Here is a 22,135-nt window from a genome sequence, read left to right as displayed (position 1 = left end):
CTGCAATCAGACAGTGGAAACAAGGGTCATTGGGGGTTCCAGGCATTTATTGGGAATATACTTACGCTCTTGATGACTACGTCTGGGGCATTGTTTTTCGACATGGCACCACTTTCATGTGGATTGTATCGAACTGTGTAACGCAAATATCCACCATACGATCCCAATTGATTTCCCAAGAACTCGTTAGGAAGACTCCAGAATTGAACCTCTTGATCCTCGTATCTGCCTCGGAAGCTGAGTTCCCTGCCAGTTTGCGCGATATTGTATTCAGATTCCAGTGGTTGGGGGTCTTCAAAGTTTGTGATCAAACTGAATCCATGTCCAGTGCCACCATATAATCGGGAGTGAATACTATCACGGTACAAAGAACTGCTTGTGCATTCCTTCGTCACACCCATGCAGAAGCAATCGATGCAACCAAATGCAGTTTTGTTATTCAGATGGAATGAGCTAGCGGCACACTGGTCACAGTACTGTCCTACGGTCTTTAGTTTACACTCGCAAGATCCATCGGCAGCAACTCGTTGAGTACCACGTTGATCACAATAGGTCGGGCGAACTGGGACACATTGACCGCCAGGTTGAAGTGGGTTTCCTTCGTAACCTGCATCGCATTGTTCACAACGACGTCCAACATATCCCTTAAGGCAATGGCAAATTGGTTCGTTATCAGCTCCCAAAGAGCATCCTCGGGCAAAGTAGTTTCCACCGCTGGTGTAGGGGCATGGGCATGGTCGGCATGGAATACCTCGGCTTGGGTTTCCGAATGTTCCATCGGGACAGGTTTCAGGTTCTTCGGGAACACAAACTCCTAGCCAAGATCCTTGCCTTCTTCGTACATAGCCTGGTGCACACTTTTCACAAGAATATCCCATATATCCTGTTGGACAGATACATTGTTCGACGAGTGAAGCAGATCCTAATCCTCTATCATCTACCGCTGCTGAATCCATGCTGATGCTCGTGACCTCAACCTCACGTTCGGCAGAGTCAATGTACTGAAGCTTAATAAGGATATATTGAACATCGGCCAGAGCCATCATGAGATGCTCCCTCGATGCTGGTTGTCCGTTTGCCTGATACCATGAGCCTGCGGTGAATTGAACTGAAATTCTGTTGGGTGAGTTGGGCCGTATTCCGTATCCTGCACGATGGACAAGCGTGTAACCATTGCCAATAAGGACTATATCCGGAGCATTATTCGGAGCGCCTGATCCGATGTATTGAAGGTCATACTTCAAGTAGCCACCATATGATTTGAGCTGATTTCCTTGGTAATCAGCTGGAAGCGATAGGTACGGAATCTCTCTTGTGTAGGGAATATCGGATGCCCTGAATTGGACGCCATGTCGTGTTTTGAGGAGATCATGTCCAGAGTATTCGCCAACGCGATATTCTCCTGAGCGTCCAGATTGGGTGTCGAGCCCAACGACGTTATGTGATTGGATCGGTGGCGGAAGCTGCAAAATGTAAGAGAAAAGTTAGGGCGGATAGTTCAAATACGTTGACTCCTGGATAACTTACCGCATAAGTGAATAAATCGGCACTCTTACACTGGCTGGCCACTCCGAAGCAGAAGCAATTGATACACTCTTCTTCGCGGCTTGCTTGTGAGTTGAACATTCCCGCGGGGCAAATATCTTCATCCGGGATAATGGTGACAATTGTGTCTGGGGTGACGAAAATACGTCCCTTAACATTGATCACCTCACAGGAGTATGCACCAGCATGATTGAGTTGCATATTTGTGCATTCCAGATGGCCTACACCGCCGCTATTGGAGGTGACACAGTTGTCTGGAATATGACCCCAGTTGAGTCGGAACAGGACAAGAGGAGTGGGTACTCCAGTAGCGCGGCATGTTATATTCAGGATTCCTCCAACTGGTATACTGACTAGTGGCGGTGGTGGTGAGATAATTTCAGGTGCCACTGAGGGAAATTAGGAGAAAGGTTAAATATGTGAGGAGAGTCGAAAGGGACCGCTAAAATTGATTGAGAGGAACTGGTGCTTGAGAGCTCTTTCTACAAAATTTTTGAGCCCCTGATTCATCCGATCAACCAATCTCTTTTAAGCCCTGAAATGTGAATACTTACTGCAACCAACTTCGTCGGACGTGTCTCTACAATCCGGTCGTCCGTCACAATGGAATGACTTCGGCACACATTGGCCGTTTCCACATTGGAATTCATCATATCTGCATGGTGATCCTGTCGGCTCTGGATCGCAGCTCTGCTCATCTGAACCATCTCCACAATCATCTTCTCCATCACAGCGCCAAAGACGATCCACACATTTTGAATTCATGCAACGGAATTGATCTGGATTACAGCGTTGTCCATGGCTGCAGGCATGTTCATCAGATTCATCGGAACAATGAGCAACTCCATCACAAATCTGACTCTTGGAGATACATTCGCCATTCATACAGGTAGCTTCGTGGAAGCCGCATGCTGTTGCCGGGCGTGGTGTGACATCTAAACGTTTCAATTGGAGTTTGAAGGGAGAGGGTGAGAAAATGAAGAGTTCCGATTAGTAGGCTTAAACTTATTCCTTGAGACTATTTACCAAGTCCATGATATGGGTTACGTTAGAGGAATTGATGAGAGTTGTTAGTACAGGGGTGGTTTTTGTTTGTGCGTGAATCAAAAAAAAAAGTTAGAGACAATATTGATTAACTGTAGGCTGTTTGTTTTAAAGGATAATTCCAACAGTCTCAATATACCTATGCCGAAAAATTCAAAGCCTATATGGGGCACAGTTCCGTACAGAATTTTTTTAGATGGCTTGATGAAGCCATCATCGTTCCACGCTGCATGTTAGTAATACGTGGGAATTTAGTAATATTGCGAGGAGAAATTATTGACCTTATTACTAAGTCCTTACAATTGACGCCTCCAATTATCGGGGACTCAAATATTATTTCCTTAATATTTGGGTCCCCGATAATTAAGACGCCCTCATTCATCGTCTCCACCAAATAACTTACATCGTTCGACTGTTAAATGAACAGTAACTCGTTGGCCTCGAGTAGAGGGTGGATATCCTTCAGCTTCACAAACATATTCGCCAGAGTCGCCAACCTAAAAATATAGAGTCCAAGGATAGAAAATTAGATTCAATGAGGATAACTTTGGGGGTCAAAAATCTGACAACATCTCTGTTATAGGTATAAGGTTTGGGGGTGAGTAATTACTAGTTCAAAGGGGGGAAAGCAGCTGCAGATTGATCCCTGGTTTGGGGCTGACAAAGAGCCGTAAATTGACGTATAGATTGCAGGACCGAAAAAGTCGAGGGAGTGGAGGAAAATGAAAAATCATTCGAAAAGCTGTGAGCGTTTATAACTTCGCCATTAGGCAGAAGGAAAACAAAAAAAAATTTGAAAGTGGTAAATAAATTGCGGGGGGAGGGGGATCGAAAGTGACTTGAAAAAGGGTGGAGTTGAGTTGATGAGTGAAAGCTGCGATATTGAGGTCAACAGGCGACTGCCCATGAAAGAACCAGAAACAGTGAATTATGTCCATCTATCTCCGTTTTGGATCCCAAGTGTCTGTGCCTTTTGGAGTGGTCAGGCAAGTCCTTAGCTTCCGATATTCCTGGACTGCGTCTCAGTGGTGGAGTATATGGCCATCACTGCATCTAGAGCTCCAAGTAGCCTGGAGAAAGGATATTTGACAGGAGCATATCACGCCCGAGCATATCTAAAGTGAGAGCAGTGTCAGGCTGGTCCGACATTCCTGAACTTTGCCTTGTCAGTGGATTATATGGGTATTGCAGCATCTAGAGCTCCAAATAGCCTGAAGAAAGGGCGTTTAACAGGAGCATGTCACTCCCAAGAAGATTTAAAGGAAGAGCAGAGTCAGGCAGGTCCTTAGCTTCCGATATTCCTGGACTATATCTCGGCGGTGGATTATATGGTCATCGCTGCATCTAGAGCTCCAAGTAACCTGGAGAAAAGGCGTTTAACAGGAGCGTATCACTCGAGAAAATCAAAAGTGAGAGCGGAGTCAGGCAGGTCCTTAGCTTCCGATATTCCTGGACTGTGTCTCGGTGGTTGAGTATATGGCCAAGCTGCATCTAGAGCTCCAAGTAGCCTGGAGAAAGGGGGTTTAACCAGAGTATATCACTTCCGAGAAGATTTAAAGCAAGAGCAGAATCAGGTAGGTCCTTAGCTTCCGATATTCCTAGACTGTGTCTCGTCGGTGGATTATATGGCCACGCTGCATCTAGAGCTCCAAGTAGCCTGGAGAAAGGGGGTTTAACCAGAGTATATCACTACCGAGAAGATTTAAAGCAAGAGCAGAGTCAGGCAGGTCCTTAGCTTCCGATATTCCTGGACTATGTCTCGGTATGGGAGTATATGGCTATCGTTGCATCTAGAGCTCTAAGTAGCCTGGAGAAAGGGCGTTTAACAGGAGCATATCACTCCCGAGAAGATCTAAAGCAACAGCAGAGTCAGGCAGGTCCTTAGCCTCCAATATTCCTGGACTGTGTCCTGGTGCTGAAGTATATGGCCATGCTGCATCTAGAGCTACTAACAAACAGGAGCCTTTAGAGTTGTATATAACTGTGCAAATGACTTAATAGATGCCATGCAAAAAGGACAATTCTCACTGATTCCTGTTCGAAAGACAGAACAAAAACGAAAGGGATCCCTTCAGGACATCAAAAGGCAATTACAGGTTCAACTAGAAAAAGCAAAATGACTAAAGAAGTCATTTTTCGGAAAGTTAAATTCCATCCCAAATAATGGACCTTGGAGGGAAAGTCAATTATTTGGAAGCAAGATTTTATGATGGAAAGAGAGCCCAAAGCATCGGTACCGGCGATCAGTTCTTCACTGGAAATGAGTTGGAGAAGCGTCAAATGAGCATCGAAGCGACGTCGCGCTGCCTTCTAGAAGACGAATCCCTGGCTGTGGTTCTTGGCATTAAATATCATCTAGTCGTCCTCTCTCTTGACTCCGATACCATGCAGGACATGATGGACGTCCTCTTGAACTCGTCATAGTGCAACAGGTAGGCGAATCTGAAGACAGAGATAATTGACCGCCTTACGGGTTTGTTTTCTACACAAGCTTCTCACCGAATTGTGGTTTGATGGCAGGAATCGCTCGCAGGTTCTCAGGCAGGTGAGTGCACTCGCAGGATCAGCTATCACCGATGATGAGATAAGGGTGAAATGGCTAGACCTGCTGCCCAGTAACATGGGTAGATTGCTGAAGGTGCGTCCATATCTACAGCTGCTATGTTTAGCTGTTTAGCGCAACGGAGATGCTAGACAGCTTGGTGTTGGACGCTTGAGACCACAGCCCCAAAATCATTGTCGGCGATTTGAACGCATGGCCTTTAGACTGGAGAAGTCGAGTGATGAATACCAGGGGCCAAATTTTCTTTGAAACTTTCGCGGAGCTGGACATCGCATTCGCCAACGTTAGACGCTTGCCTACTTTCCGAGGTAGAGGACTGGGTTCAATCGTCGATCTAACCTGCCTCAGTACCTCGTTGGCGGGAGGGATGGTCTGGCGGGTAATTGCGCACTATACCCACAGTGACCATCAGGCCATCTTTCTCGATATCAGGAACGGTGAAGGCGGCAATGGAATGAGCATCAAAAGCGAAAAAACCGGGACAGCTGAGCGGTCCACTGGAGCTTTCGAGGAAGAGACATTCTTGGCGGCTTTAGATGGAGGTTACGACCCGAAGGGAACGGCGCTGGAAAAAGTGAAAAAGTTATGTCAACGGATAACTGAGACCCTCGACTCTACAATGTCCCGACGCAAGTTGCAGCACAGTAGGAAGCCAAACTACTGGTGGAACCAAGAAATCGCGCTGTTGAGGGGCGCTGCTTACAAGGTTGTAATGAACAAGATTCGTGAACAAAAACCACCCCAAGTGACGTGCCCGCGACTCTTGCTCAAAATAATCGCAACCCTTTTCCAACAATAAGAAAAAAGCAGACCTCATCCAATGGTTCAACATAACGTCTTCACAATCCCCGCGGTGACCGGGGACTGGAGATCTGTCGACGAATTGGGGACAATAAGGCTACGGGATTGGACGGGATTCTGAAGTTGGCTGCTAAAATCAGGCCTGCATGGTTCATAAGTACGTTTGAATCATGCATAGTTGAAGGGGTGGTTCCCGCTCAGTGGAAAAGGAAGAGGTTGGTTCTGTTATCAAAGCTCCAAAAACCAACTGGCGCACCCTCTTCATATCGCCCTATCTGTCTGTGTGTCGACACAATGGTGAAGATGTTGGAGTCTGTGGTATACAACAAGCTACTTTCAATTGTCGAGCTAGCGGGTGGTCTATCAGAGCGGCAGTGTGTATTTCGTAGAGCGCGGTTGATGCTATTGCAATGGTCGTGGTCCTGGCCCGGGAGGCATCAGCCGCTGGTAAGTGCTGCGCGGTGGTAACGTTGGATGTAAGGAATGCCTTTAACTCAGCCAAATGGGGTTGGATCAAGGGCACCCTGGCTAAACTGGGTGTTCCTTAGCTCGGATAATCGAGTGTTACCTTTCGGAGAGACTTCTTTGGTACGAGACAGACGACGGACCGAAGGAATATATTGTGACAGCAAGTGTTCCCCAAGGCTCCGCACTGGGGCCCCTGCTGTGGAACATAATGAATGACGGAATGCTCGGCCTTTGCGTGCCATGGGAGGCAACATTGATTAGTTTTGCAGACGACCTGGCAGTGGTAGTAGTTGCGAATGACCAAAAGGACGTGGAACTGTATGCAAGTGAAACCATTCATGATATCAAAGCATGGCTCCAAATCGTGAAATTGGACCTGGCGGAAGATAAGACGGAGGCGGTCCTTAATACCAATCGCAGGAAAAACAACACTGTCAAAATCCACGTTGGTAATCACGAAGTCGTTTCATGATCGGTGCCAAGTTGAGCTTCAGGTGGCACCTGGAGTATGCGCGTGAAAAGGCAGCAAAGGCTAGTTCATTTCTAGCAAGGATAATGTCAAATATTAGAGGGCAAAAACCAAGCCGGCGGCTGCTTATCGCAGGAGTGGTAAAATCCATCCTGCTATACGCGGCTCCTTTCTGGGCGTGCGCCCTGAATAACACAGCGACCCAGAGAAGGGTATTTATTTATTTATTTAATTGAATGGACAACAAACAGAGTAACCTCCAATTACTTATTGTCCTCAGGAGGAGGAGAAAGCAATGATCTTATCCTATGCTTAAAACTTCTTAAAGTAGAGAAGTTAAGAGGACTAAGCTGTTTTGCGTTGCAATTTTGGCAAGCCTAGTAATCGGGGAATGAAAGTAGACTTCGAGCTCTGCGAAGGGCAGGTTGAAAATATCTGCGCAACGTGTGTTATAAGACGCAGGACGGCCGGTGATGTCATCAGTGGCGGAGCAGTCCATCAGACCCGAGGAAAGTTTAAAAAATGTGTATAGATCCAAATAGGATCTACGCTGTTGTAGGACGGGAAGGTTCAGAAAGAGGAGGCGGGAGGGGTAGTCCACACGAAGGAAGCTTTTCTTAAAGAAGAGGGAACGGGTGAATTTACGGTGCACATTTTCAAGGGCAAGACAATCACAGTTATGGGAGGGTGACCAGATCACGGAGCAGTACTCGAGGGTTGGATGGAGGGTAAACCATTAGTCGAGCACCAACGAACCAGAGTGTCTAGGTTAGATTGGAGGGAAACACAGTCCATAGGCGACGATATAGCGGAAAACAGCTTAAGGTCGTCTGCATAGAAGAAACAGGGACAAGTGAGGAGGGGGGGAAGGTCGTTAATAAAAAATAAAAATAACAAAAGACCCAGAATAGTTCCCTGTGGGACGCCAGAGGAGAAGAAGAAGGAGCGGGAAGTACAGCCGTCAAAAGAGACGCGGCAGGATAAGTTGGAAAGGTAAGAGGCAAGCCATAAAACAAGTGGTATGGGCACGTTTAGAGACGAGAGTTTGGAAAGAAGTATCTTGTGATTTACAGTGTCGAAGGCTTTAGCGAAGTCAGTGCAAATGGTATGCACTTCCTGCCGCGAATTTAGACATTTGGCGACAAAACCGGTAAAGTCAAGCAGCTTGGAGGTAGTGGACCTACGCGCTTACGCCGTGTTTCTCTTTCACTATGAGGTGGCCAAAGTGGGCGGACAGCCAGTCGCTGACATATCTTTCCAAGATTTTGGAGCAGGAGGAGAGGAGGGAAATGGGACGGTAATTCTCGGCAAGCATACCAGTCAATCGCGCTGAGTGTGTGCAGTGCATATAGAACGGTATCAGGTGGAGTAGTGTGCGTCATCGCGGGAATGATTCCCTTGGCTCTTCTGGCGAATGAGGCAGACTGTCTCTACCGGAGAAGGAGTGTGAATCCGACTGAAGTGGCTGCGGGTTTACTAAAAGCCACTAGGAAGGAGCTGTACAGGAGATGGCAGCAGCGATGCCATAATTTCGTAAAGGGCCGCTTGGTCCATACACTGATCCTGTGTATTGAGAGGTGGGTCGAGCGCAAGTATGGAGAATTAAATTACCACTTGAGGCAGTTCTTTACGGGACACGGTGGATAGAGGAAGTACTTGCATCGCTTTGGGTTGTAGGAGTCTCCAGACCGAGGACCCGGAGCATGTTACATTCCACTGTCCGCGAATGAAAAAAGAAGGTTCAACGATGCCATCAACGCAATTATCGGATCCCATAATTTCGTGGAGGAGATGCTTAGGTCCGGAGCAAACTGGAATGGGATAAACGGAATAGTAACTGCCATACAGGAGAAGCTGAACTGGAAGGAGCTCGAAAAGCGCAACGGACGCGTGACATATTTGTGCTGGCGTAAACCAGAGCACTCCTCGGGAAGTAATATTTCACGGTGCTCCCGCAAAGATACGTGGGGGTGGTTTTAGTGGGTGAGAATCCCACACACTGCTGGCCCCTGGCGCAGTAGAGTCTTTTTAAGATTTCAACCTCCACCCATAAAAAAACCAGTCAGAGGAGCACAATAGCTCTTTAAGGACGCGGTGCGATCTGTACACAACGACGGCTGAATGAGGTTCTGTGATTTAATTAAGATGATTGGTTACAGCCTAAGGAAACGAGCTTTGTTCTCGGATTAACTTGTAATCATCAGATCTACCATGGCTAAGTTTCAGTATGTGAGATATGGGGCCGCATTCGAAGACACGTGAGTGGATAGTGTCTCAGCTAAGGTCGTTTTTCTAATGAAGGGGGATGATTATCAAAGGGGGAACAAATTTTATTAATTTTATTTAACATATTGAAAAAATAGCGCCTCAGAAAGTTTGAGATAAAAAAAAAAATTAAAAACCAAAAGATAAATGTAAAATTTTGATCGGGTTACTCGCTTAAATCTTTCGTTTTAGTTGACTTGATTGACTCTTATTTGAATCATTTTTCCAGTTTAAATTTTTTTTTCAAATAAACAAACAAAATTGAAAATCGACTGTTAAGGGTCTTGCAATACTGAAAACATATTTATTTCTCCACTACTCACCTGAATATTTGGAATTTCCAAGCGTCCATTAACATCAGTTGAACCAGGTGGTAATGCAAGTCCATTTCCTCTTGACCATTTGACGCGTGCACGGCTGGGTCCTTCGTCACGACAACGGAATACAACTTCACGACCTGTTTAAAATGTTCAAGAAGATTTTAGTTTATCTAATTTAAACATTAAATTTCAATGGAGAAAAGCAAAATGGTACAGCTTTGTGCGCTTACACGCATTACTTCAAAGCTTGCCAGTGAAATTGACGCATGTGCATGTGGTTTTTTAATTTTTAATTTTTAGTCAGCATGAAATTTTGGGTGCTAAGTGCGTGGTCTAGTGCACTAGTCTGAATTTCAGCGTGAAAATATACTTATCTATATTTTATTTAAACATTTTGAATGTTTCTAGCAACACTTCTGTGGGTTTAACACAAAACATTAACAGTCCCCAAAGTATTTTCACAAAATGGGAGAATGCGTGATTTTTAGTTGCATTTTGCTTTGTTTGGGTGCAAAATGTTTTCAACATCTTTTTTTGTTGTTGGAGGGTGATCAGAATATCTGTGTTTTGGTGGTGATTTCCTCATTGTGATGAGATGAAATGTATTTTACAGAAGATTGTTTTTGAAATTCCGGTCATATTTTAGTATTTTTTTTTTTTTTAATTTATGGCCAGGGAATGATATGTTGCATTAACATTTCATTTTTTCTTGTGATTCCGGTTTAGCACTTTTATGTCTTTGGCTGAAACGAAACTTTCTATTCTATTCCGAGCTCTGAAGTCAAAAACTCTAACGAATTCAATTGTTAGACTTCGAAAAAGGGTCACAATTTGGATGACCAATGATTGTGTTAATTATTTACATGAATCTATGTTTATCATGATTTTTTGGACATCATGTAAATGTTTGAATGTATTTGTAACAAGTGCACAGTGGATTTATTTTCCCATGTGGTGAAAAATGTGTCGATGTCGAACAATATTTGATTTTTATATTCTCTGATCACCCTTTTTGCGGTGGCATGTGAAGGCTATTCATACCTCAACTTGAATAATAACTTACCTTCCTTAATATATCCTTTTTTATGTGTTGTTATTTTATATAAAGAGAAATATATAGTGTTTTAGTGCCTTTTTGTGGTTATTTTAATATGGAGAATATTTTGAACGTGAAGTTATATTATTAATTGTATAATCTGTGCAGATATCCATACTAAATACATTCACAGGAGAAGGAAAACTCTTTCAAGTATGGAAAATCAATTCAAACATCGGGAAAAATATATTTGTAAGTCTACCAAAGGTCACTTACTCGATTTGAAATCAAATCATTGGAAAATCAAGTAAAACAAATAAATAAAGAAAAAAATAACAATAAAAATTCAAAGAAATCAAAAACTTACTTTCTTTAATGATTTGCTCGTTCGGGTACGTTTTCAAGTTGAGTTGGGGATCTACACCTGGTGGTGGAGGGGTTGGACCTGTAAAATATTCAAAATTAATACAATTATTAATAAACAATTTAAAAATCAAATCAATCTCATTGAATCAATCTTTATTTTCAAGCAAATAGTACTGCACTCCACGCAAAATTTCTTTTCAAAATTAATTAGAATAAAATATGAAAAAGCCTTGGAAAATGGTAAAAGAAAAAAACAAAAAATGTAGAATTAATGCCAACCTTTCTCTCAATGAATGATGCTGGCTATTAGTTTGTTTATGTAGTAAATAAAACTTTTTTTTTAATATCTATTAGGGACTAATAAGTGCTAAAATAAGAAGTTGTTGGTGCATACGCTTTCTACGCTAATTTTGCTATCGTTTGAGCGGTGTTCCTGAGGTGCTAAGTTCGTTATACTAAAATTTTGATTCCATTGCTTTAGACAGACCCTCGGTAATATACGACACTTTATGTACCATTTGCAAGAAGTCAGAACCATCAAGGCCGAAGTCGACACTAAGTTTTTCCACTAATTTTCTAGACATCCGTTCGAAATTCCCGTCTAACAACTGCCTCAACGAACCTCTAATATATGCGGTAACAGCCCTCAGGTATATTTGCCTCCATCTGACAGGAATTGGAACTGCCTACGGACGAGACTCCGTGCGTACCTCTTCTGAAGAACCAGGAATTACTTCTACGGTAGTTGGAGGCATCCTCGATCACCTGCCTCTGATTCAGGCTCCTCATATGCTTCTTACAAGTACATCCCCGACTGCTTAATCTGCTGTACATCCGGCGGCAATGCTTTTGGTGCAGATCACAGTCTCACCCGCTACCAAAGTCTACAAAACAGGTGGCCACTGGAACTGTTCTAATAAAGTTTCCAATCCTGTTCCTCTGCTCCTCGGCTTTCAACAGCAGCTCAAGTCTTCGATAATGGTTCTGTCTTCGGGGAAGTGCGAGTTCCCGCCGGGGCACACAAACCAGGTACTTAATCGATTGCCTTAGTGGCTTTGGGTGAAAGGACCTCTCCCTATCAAAAATGTTTTTTAATCCTAGGATTACGTACGTTATTTCTTTGGACCAATAAAAGGACTGTAACCCGACAACAGGATAACTTTATTCAAAGTAACTTATCCCTACAAATTCGTTTCAATCGATTCCGTCTTGACTGTCTTTTGCTTGCTTATTTTACCAAATTGTTGGAGATTTAAGAGCCAAACTTTCAGTTCGTCCGCGCTGGTTTGGCAACACCGTGCCATCTGTATTTCAGGAACCTGACGTGAAGATAAAGTATTAAACTCCAAACTTCTCCAAGGATACTCTATTTTTTGCTGTGACAGGGACCGGGCTGCATCACGTAAGTTTACTTGCGGTGAAATCCGTTTGCAATTAAGCATTCCCTCCACACCGAAACCGTCTTCTTCTCCTGTGGTTCCTCTTAGAACTATGTTGTCTTACGTGCTACTCCATCCAACTCCGTCCTGTAAATTGTATCTTCTGCATACTTGCCCTTTACTCGCCATCTAACCCGTATGAAGAATTATTTGATAGTTACTGTCAGTTTTTTACTCTGCTGGTATTTTAGCCTTCCCATGCTCAACTGACCTTTAACATTGATTCAACATGCAGTTTCAAAATTACCAACAATCCTGCTCCCTCAAAATGCTACTTCATCGAGCACCAAGCGTAGCCTCATAAGGCGCTGCTGACTGCCTTTACTTATACCCTGCCGGTGATTGCAGCCAGCAATATTGCACCATACCTTAGTTGCCCTGGTCGAGTAATTTCCCGTCTCTATTTGCCACGCACTGTTCCACTGTATCTAGAAAAGATCGTACCAGCCCGACGACGTCCGTAAGCCAACTTAAAAATCGCCCTCCATCCGAAGCACATGTTCCTTACTCAGCATCGGCTGCTCTAAGCACCTGCATTGGCGCCGCCTCCTGTGCATCATCGACGTCCGACACCGCTGAACCGCAGGCCTTTCCGATTTCATGTTCGGTCCCGAGCGGGCTCCAACTGAACGTCGCCTCGTCGCCGAAACAACTGTTTCTGTAGAAGCTAGCGCACTCCACCACGTCCGCACAAATTCTGGCCTATATCAGAAAGCCAACTCAACTTTGTCACCTCTCTCATGTATAAATCTGACGAAGGATGGATCTCCTGACTGAATGCTATCGTCCAATCTTCCTTTTTGCCGCAGGAGGATGTTCATCAATCCTTATCAGAGGACTAAGCTTCGTGAAAATTTGCGGCACGCCCACCTGCCTCGCCGAACTTAAACCATTCTTACAACCTTACACTGTTTTATCAAAAGGTAAGGGGTCTAAAGACCAAGCTGTCGGATTTCAAACTGTCTGCCTTAGCATTTCAACATCACGTCATCTGCATTTCTGAAACCTGGTTGGATGACAGGATTTTAGATTCGGAGCTCCTCGAAGGTTACTCTGTTTTTCGCGGTGACTGAGACTGCGCTGCGCTTGGCAAGACAACCGGCGGAGGTGCCCTAATAGCTTTCACGTCTCCTCTCCGTGCCAAAATAATCTTTTCCTCCTCCTCCTGCCCCACTTACGATTCTGTCACCTCACGAGTCATTCCTCCAAACGTATGTTCCTCTCCTCGGGCCTGATGAATTGCCAACGATACCACCTGTCGTCCTGCGCCTTATAACAACCGAAACGCAGATCTTTTCAACGTGGCCTTGACAGAGCCCGAAGTCTACTTCCATTTCCCGATTTCTAGGCTTTGCCGAAGTTAGAACGCACAACAGCTTGGTCCTTTTAACCTCTCTCCTTTAAGCATAGGGTAAGATTATTGCTTTCTCCCCCTCTTGAGGACAATTAATAATTGGAGTTTACTCTGTTTATTGCCCGTTAATTAAATAAATCATAGCTTTAAGGCTATGTATTCCGCTGGGAAGCCAGTAAATAAAACGAGCGTCGAAGCCGCTCTTATTAACAGTGATTTTGAAACCATTTTTGGCCTCTCCTCTCGTTATTACCGTAATCTTCCTCAATTTTTCCCCACTTCCCCAATCAATTTCAATGACTCCACTGCCAATTCCCTGCGATCGACTCTGTCTTTACTTCTCCTCCGAGGTCGAGGAGATCCACTGAGCTCTTTATGTTTCTTCTAGGTGCAGACGACTCCCAGTCGCCCGCCGACTCTGTATAACCTTAAAGAAAATTCACGAAGAATGCTACTTTTCTTATTTTTGGGAAGATACCTTTATTATTCCTCAAAAGGGGGGATCCTACTCTAATTGTGAACTACCGTCCCATCTCTTTCCTCTCATCTTGCTTCAAAATCCTCGAGAGATATATCAACGGTTGGTTGACGGTGCACCGGTCATGGAAAGAGGTACATGCGATTTAGACCGATCCTTCTATAGCCATTAATCACAATATCCTCCTCTCCAATCCCTCTGGTCTTGACTTCCTCTCCCCAAACATGTCACAGCTCTCCTCCTACCAATCAAACCGTTCTCACAGACATGCCTTTTATGGCTACTCATCCCGTCCCGAGTCTCATTCTGGAGTCCACCAAGGCTCTATACAAGGCTGCTTACTATTCCTATTTTGAATTCTTTTAAGATCTGTGTATAGCGTGCGATGATAAACTTCCAATTAATTGCCACTTCATTGAAATTATCAACAGTACTTCGAAAATGACTAGTTTTATCCTACGTTCTTCCTCTGCCTTTATCTCAATCCAATCCACCTTAACGCTTTTTAACTTCCTTGTCAGAAACATCCTTGAATATTTCTCTGAAATTTGGGCTTCCAGCCGTAACTGTGACTAGTGGGCCCTTGAAGCTGCACCAAATTAAACCAACCCCTCTTTTTGAAGAACATTCCTTGTATAGACTATTCACCCCAGCTTCGTACTCTCAATCAATACTTGATGCCATTGAGGAAGTGATCCAAACGGCGAAACTGACTGAGGCATGAAGTTGCCACTATTGGCGAGTGGTGCTCCTATGATCCTAGACGTAAAGAAACGCTTCCAATTTTGTGAGGTGGTCCCATTTGCATGGGCCACCTGCAAATCGTTTTCTTACTCTATTGCGGATATTGAGGGACTATTTAAAGGACTTTGCCACGCTCTGCGAGAACCGTGAGCGGTTCAGGGACTACCCTTGGTCCGGACGTTTGGAACGCCTTATACGATCGGCTTCTATGACTTGAGATGCCTGATGAATCGCATCTGGTCGGATACGCGGATGATGTTGTGTCACTGGTTACCGCAGGGACGATTGAACAGGATCAGAGCATACATGGAATGGGATCGGAATGACGCTGAGTATTTGTCCTCCAAAAGAAATCCTAGAAGAATACTTTCGGTCCGGTTTTATTGCGGTTAGCCTTAACACGTTGAAAGCTTCGTTTTGGGGTTAGTGTGTGAAGCTGCCCTTTACAACTCGGAGGTCACACAATTTAATTGTGGCAGAAATGTTAAATGGATTTATGCTTACACAGGTCAATCTTATGAAAATCCATAGAATTTCAATGCTCTAAGTTGTTGAGGATGGTGCTAAATCTTGAAGTTCGAGATAGGCAACCATGCTTTCGTTACCTATCCTGGGTTCAATAAAAAACTATGCATCCATTGAATTTCCAGTTTTCACTCTCTGAGCAAATACGTTTCGCTTGATATCATCCCCGATTCGATTATATCGTACTCTCTACCATTCCACGATTTAGTAAAGCTCTCTATCACACTTTCCACTTACCCAGGAGTCGCCTGCAACATGCATCACATTCTTCTCATTTTCTTCTTTTCTTAAAAGATAGTACTTTTCTGATTCTATTTATCTCAAAGTCCTAAGTTTTACCACTAAGAGTATAATTAAAAAAAAAATCTCCAATATAATATTGCCTTGAGATTCGTTACACCTTTTCGTCCTAAAAATGTTATTATATTTTTGATTTGTTCGCATTTCTGCCTTGCTATTGCTATTATAAGTAACAGCTGGATGTACCGCCTTGATATTGCAAACGAAATTACTAAGCGAGGATGGTAATTTTATTGCGATCTCAATCAATGGTTGGAATTATATACCCATTCCAGTGGAAATTCAAATGGGACTAGATTTAGTTGTCTGAGATAATGAATCTATCGATGTTTTTATAGTTAATTTATCAACGGTATCGGCTCTTATTAAATGATGTTGTATCTTAAGATATGTTATCTACGATATGTTGAGAAAAAGTTCTACGAAGCGGTGCGTTGTTTAAGAAATTGTGAATCTTAAAAATTATTTTTCGTTTATAAGCTAAAATTAGATATTTCATAAGGACGAAAAGTGCATTTATATTTTCAAAAACTCTAACCTGTCGCTATTTTGGGAAAACTGCTGATAGTAAGAGAAAAGTGGTGCAAATAAGGCATTTTAAACTGAAAAAAGATATTTTCCTTGTGTTCGGATTACTAATCTAAAAAAGCCACACGATTAAGAAAAAAAAGTATCTAAAATTAGCACTAACTAAACTCTGTAACTATATTAGAGGGGTTAGAAACTCTGCATCGGTCGACTAAAAGCCGGAATTTTAGTTTGCCATTTCACGATAATTCTAGGTTTGGTTTTTAAAGAAAATATGCTCTCTTGAGAATAACAATTCTCTTGAAACACTTACGCAATACTTCACAATCTAATTCGTCACTTGTATCGTAAGGGCAATCAACAATACCGTTACATTGCAGATTTCGTGGTATACATGGACCATTTTCACATCGAAATTCAAATGGACTGCAACTTCTACCAGCTAATATTGTTGGGTGTTAAAATTGTTGTTTTTGAATTTTGGGAGTATTTTTAAAAATAAAATAAAAAAAAATTAATAAAATAAATAAACTTTAAATTTAAAAATAAAATAAAAAAGTGAAGGAGAATAAACTAAAGTGTTAGGTGGATCAAATGCCTAAATCGCATTTTTAATTTGTATTTTATATTTTTGCTTGTGGGTCTTGCTTGATTATAGGAAAGGATCCATCTTGATTGCTAGAAATTAGTCAAATATTACTATGCCTTCATGTACTAGACGTACAGACTGTACAGATATTTGATGAAAAATGGAACATAAATACCAAATGAACTTGACTTAATTATGTACGCTGTGGGGGAGGGAATTTATAGCACTAATAGAAGCAAAACTTTATGAAAATTCCAATGAGCAGTTAGGTTGAGAGAGGTAAAACTCTGTAGCTTTTTTTGTCGCCCACCATCTATAAGGTTCTACTAGGGGATTGTGTAACTTCAGCATGAATTGAAGCCAATGTAGGACGTCGTAAGCCTCATCTTGTCATGACGTTCGTTAGTGTAAGGCAACGAGCCATGTCATTTACGAGGTGTCCCTTTGCTACATATCTAGATTCAATTCAGAGTGTCAGTGAACACTTTGAAGCTAGGGCAAACTAGTGGTATTCGAAATGAACGTTACTGATGTCCTCAATGAAAAATTTGGTCCTTATCGTTCCACTAGAAACTACATCACGGCGGGCTTCGGTTCTAGATAGCTCAGAAAAGAAGATACGACCCAGGAGATGGTACTGACAAGGTTAATGTTGTCAAGAACACTGAACTGACAACTCTATCGAATTCGCATCAAGAACAAATGCTCCTTAGGGAGGAGGAAGGATAAATCAAGAGACCTATTATCAAGCACTTGTATATGGGGTGCAAAGCCGAGGACATGTTCAAAGTTTTCCGCCATGATTAATACTGGCGGAGTACCTCAAGGGCATAGTCAAATGGTTTAGAATCATAGTCTCAAAAGTTCTAGATTGGGATGAAGCTGAACTATTGACATAGGTTGGGGCAATACACGTGTCTGAAGTGGCAGGAAGTGAGACAAAGAGATTCCTAGATCCTATTGTTGCCCTGAGTGAGTGCCTCTATATAATTGGTGAGAGCAATCAATAGTAATGATTGGGCCAAGTGAATAGCGCGAGTTACGGACGAGTGACAGGCCGGAGGAGCAGATAGACACTCCAATATCCATATTTTCAATGGAGGAAGGTTCTAAAATATAATAGAGTGAATGACCGAAAAATCAGTACAGGTCGTATCGAAGGTATACGTTTAGTACTGATGCAGCAAGTTTTCGCTGATAACAAGAGCCGCTTCGTTGTCTCTTCGACACTCCGATGTCAGATAGGGCATACTCGGAAGCGAGAGTGAGATAGGCAGTAGGAAGCTTCCAACTGTGTGAATTACCAGCGCTATTTGGGATAAGTTTCAAAGTCATTGAAGGGTTCGTCCTGAAAGTGACAAACAAGTAGTTCTGTGTGGTTTGCCAGGGAAGGGTTATCAATAAAGAACTCAAAATCACAACGATGGCTATATGCCACAATATTACGGCCTGTATTTACTTATGGTGCGGTAATTTGGGCAGGTTCCACAGATCTCGGTACAACAGCCAAGGTCCTTTATAAACTCCAAAAATTTGCCTCCACTGGGGCTATGAGAATATTTCCAAAGGAATTTGGAATGCCTTCCTACAATTAACTCCACGGCACTCGAGGCAGAAATAAGGAGCAGGGTAGGTCAGAAATGGTATCGCAAAGATCTACAGATTAAACAAGCAAATGATAACTTGGTATACCAGTGAATCCCTCACAGCCGATGCATGAGTTTTTGGACCAAGGAAAAAATACTTCGAGAAAGTGAATACATACTGTAAGGCGATTGAAGGGTGTTCTAAATTTCACTCCCATCCTTATATTCCTATCGATTGCATATCTGTGTTTCCTATTCACTTCTTTGCCGAGTATAGATCTGTGAGTTGAAGCTTAACAATATCCTCAAAGTCAGCGCGTCTCTAATTGGGACTGACCTAACATACACGACCTTGGGCAATCGAAAATGGAGTATGATTGGTTTCTGGGATGAGTAGGCCCTCTTCGACAATGGTGGCAAAGGTCCTCAGAATCCTCGCTTTCTCCGTCTTGAGCGAGAATTTCAACGATATAAGTTGATCATTGTAGCCTTCCCTTCCCTCCTGCCGGAATGTCCTTTTTTAATCTGGAAGGCCAAGTGGTAACAGGCGCGAATCTGGTGTCGGGTTGCTTCTGACGGCTACGGCAAGGCGAACTCTCTTGACCTGGGTGTTGGTTTCTGATAGGTTTATAACTGGAAGATTCTGTGTCCAGGTTAAGAAGCATCATATTTGTGCAATGTTATGTACCAACGGAGAATTCCAATATAGTGGAGAAAGGTATTTTCTACGAGCAATTAAATGCGGTCCGGCGGAGGCTTTCTAAAGGTGACATTGTAATCGTGATGGATCATCTGAACGCCAAGGCGGGCTTTGACAACACCTTGTTCGGACATGTGATGAGGATACACGGTCCTCGCGACCGCGACGGTAATGGCACGAGGTCTGTATATTTTTGCCGCTTCCACCCCCTCGCCATTTGTGGCACTTCGCGATCAGTAGCTCTTGTATGATCTAACTGTCGCTCGACAGTTGGGGAGCTATTTTGCTGATCAGATGGCAGGTATACTGAGTAACCCGCCCGAGAATATCGATAAGCATTGAATCGCCATCAGAAACGCTCTTTCCTCGGGTATTACGCAGATCGAAGACCACGTTTCGAGGGGGTGTCATAAGGTCTGGCTGACGGCGGAGTTTTGGAAGCGGATCAATTAACGAAAGGAGTTGAAGGGTCTATTGATCGCTGCATGCGATGTCGGGCCTGACGCGCTCGCACTCTGATACCGAGCGACATCGCGAGAAGTTCTGGGTAGTGTTCGGCCATCAGTGCACTTAACAGAGTACAGCGGCTGGGCTTGATGGTCTCCCCGCAGAGTTATCTGCTACTTCTAGTCGTATGAAAATCTTGCAATTCGAGAACTTCCCAGAGAATGAAAGAAGGGAATGATCATTAAGATTCCAGGAAGGATACCCGTTTTGAGTGTGACAATCAGAGGGGTATCTTCGTGCTCCCTGTCGTTGCCAAGATAATATCTAAAAGAAATCCTGGAATGCATCAAAGTACATCTTGAAAAGTTGGTCGACAGAGAGCAGGCTACTTTCTTCTCTGAATCCTCCTGCTTTGGCCAAATCAACAACCTACCGATCATTTTGAAGCAGTGTTAGGAAGTTAGATCTTTGATTTGCCTGTTCCCCATTGATTCCGGGGGAGCTATCGAGAGCGTGAACGAGGAGTGTATCTGGAGTGCAGGAAGGACATTGCGGAGAAACTTGATAGTGCAAAGTGTAATGTGCTACACCGGGGTAAAATCCGATATTATTTCTTCTACGGAATAGATAGAGTGGCATCTTTCTTTAAACACCTAGATTACATCGGAGCTCGCTGTGAAACCCCACAGTGACACGCTTCTAAGGGGTAAGACTGTTAAAGGCTGACCATCGACTTACTAAACGGGGTCAGGGAGAAATTTTTAGTGAATAGGAAAATAAATAGGGCATCCCTATATTGAATTTCAACTTGTTCCGAATGCATCATCGACATAGACCTTCAAGGTTTGGCTTATGATCAGTAGACGAAGCTACACCAAGGAATACATAGTGTTAATCATCAGCATATAGAAAACAAGGACAAGAATATAAAGAGGAAATATTATTTTGGAATAATGACAGCAAAAATGAACGAGGGACCAGGAAGGGACAACATGGTGTGTGGTTCTAGTTAGAGCTAGGCCCGAAAGTTTCTCGTTCCGCGCCGCAACTTCAACAAATCGAATTATAAGGTATGGTGAGTCTGGAGGCATTGTCTGTTATAAATTAGTGTCCTAGGCAAACCGACGTGATTCCGCATGTATCTGGCCCAAGGTAATCTGGTTTTACGACAGAATTCCTCTGCAAGAAGACCAGATTCTCTTTGATTCACCGCAGCTGGTAAGTCTTTGTCGTCTGGAGAAAGTGACTGTCAACTAGTGCGTGTGGACTCTTCATAGTCTTCAGCGGGACACAAACTGTGCCTACCGGGGGCTGCCAAGAGCAGAGCTGCATCTAGCAAGCTCATCGACCTGCTAATTCTCCTGCATATTCCTATGACTGAGAACCTAGCAGAGATTGATTTTGAGCGTGTTGTCCAAAACTGTTCAGTGCGTGCCCCTACAGCCCCATAAACTTCCATGTTTCCATTGTGTAGTAAGCCTGAAAGGCAGCTTAGCTATCGACCCCGGTCAACGGCAGGCCCCTAGTATAGCTAGTACTTCCACTTGGAATATATTAGCGAATCTGGGACCGCACGATTGATCTACATTGTCCTTATCCTGAAATACTTTCAGACTGACTCTACAAACCATCTTTGACCTTTCGGTAAAGAATATTATGTTATGACTTCGCGGTGCTTCGTCGGTCTTTCACTCTGTCTTAGATGAAAAGCCCACCCTAAAGTTCCTCTTGAAGCTTGGATTGTGTTGGGAGTGCCCAGAGTTCACGTGGTAGTTTATTTAGGATGTTGGAAATGAAAGATGGGACAGCAATTGGAAGCGTTTGGAGCAGATGAGACAATAAAGAATTTTTGTCGACTTGGGTTACAACCTCCAACGGGAAGAGAAGTTGAGTGACCTGGTGGTGCTGCCTGGCCAAAAACCAAAAAAAAAGGGATCACTACACCGGAGCGTCCGTTCCTCTTCATTAGCAATAAAGGAAAAAAAACCGCTTGGTACATTTTCCACGTGGAGACGGAAACACATGCGGCGGGAATCAACATCAGACGATATCTCCTTCTTGTAAGTTAGGTTGCGGATTTAACCATTTATTGGGGCGTTGCATGTGATGTAAGACCTCCTTCTTCTAACGAGTCCAAAAGGAGTCACGCAGGTTGTTGAGTAGCCTCCATTGATTATTGATGGACATACGATGGTCTGAATGACTGTATGATTTGGGAGGGCACAGCAAGGATGATCCAACTAAATGGATGGAACTAATGGATGGGAATGGACCTTAGGCCTATAGCGTCGTTGGCGTTTGAATTGAGTGGGCAGAGGGACGTCGAGTTGAGACATGCTTCGATTTTCGGAGAAAGCGTTGATGCTTCGCTCTTTGAAGGTAAGGGTGGGATCTCCGATAGTTCTGCGAAAATGGTGCTTGAAATAGCACAGCACTGCTTCCCAGAGACCGCCAAAGTGTGGAGCGCAAGGTGGTATGAATGACTGCTCGGTGCTTCGGAAAGCCAAGACCGTGGTCACGCTGTCCATGAAGGGCGACGACTTGGTGAAAAGAGCTTGTAACTCCTTG

At 43.6% G+C, this 22,135-nt stretch overlaps 1 protein-coding gene across 2 annotated transcripts in view; it reads right to left on the bottom strand.

Moving 5' to 3' along the window:
- Positions 1-22,135, bottom strand: part of LOC119655312 (basement membrane-specific heparan sulfate proteoglycan core protein) — a 604,263-nt gene that overhangs the window by 89,744 nt on the left and 492,384 nt on the right. For both annotated transcript variants that reach the window (XM_038061144.1, XM_038061145.1), the window contains exons 23-30: positions 16,559-16,687; positions 10,879-10,956; positions 10,539-10,553; positions 9,479-9,612; positions 2,993-3,086; positions 2,100-2,480; positions 1,528-1,934; positions 66-1,463 (exon numbers count right to left, since the gene is read on the bottom strand). In XM_038061144.1, the coding sequence (XP_037917072.1) occupies positions 66-1,463; positions 1,528-1,934; positions 2,100-2,480; positions 2,993-3,086; positions 9,479-9,612; positions 10,539-10,553; positions 10,879-10,956; positions 16,559-16,687 (2,636 nt within the window). The remainder of the gene's footprint in view (positions 1-65; positions 1,464-1,527; positions 1,935-2,099; positions 2,481-2,992; positions 3,087-9,478; positions 9,613-10,538; positions 10,554-10,878; positions 10,957-16,558; positions 16,688-22,135) is intronic.

The sequence above is a fragment of the Hermetia illucens genome, chromosome 4 (assembly GCF_905115235.1).
Source record: "Hermetia illucens chromosome 4, iHerIll2.2.curated.20191125, whole genome shotgun sequence".
NCBI lineage: Eukaryota > Metazoa > Arthropoda > Insecta > Diptera > Stratiomyidae > Hermetia > Hermetia illucens.
Note: the sequence above shows the minus strand (reverse complement) of the source record. Positions and strands in the feature narration are given on the sequence as shown.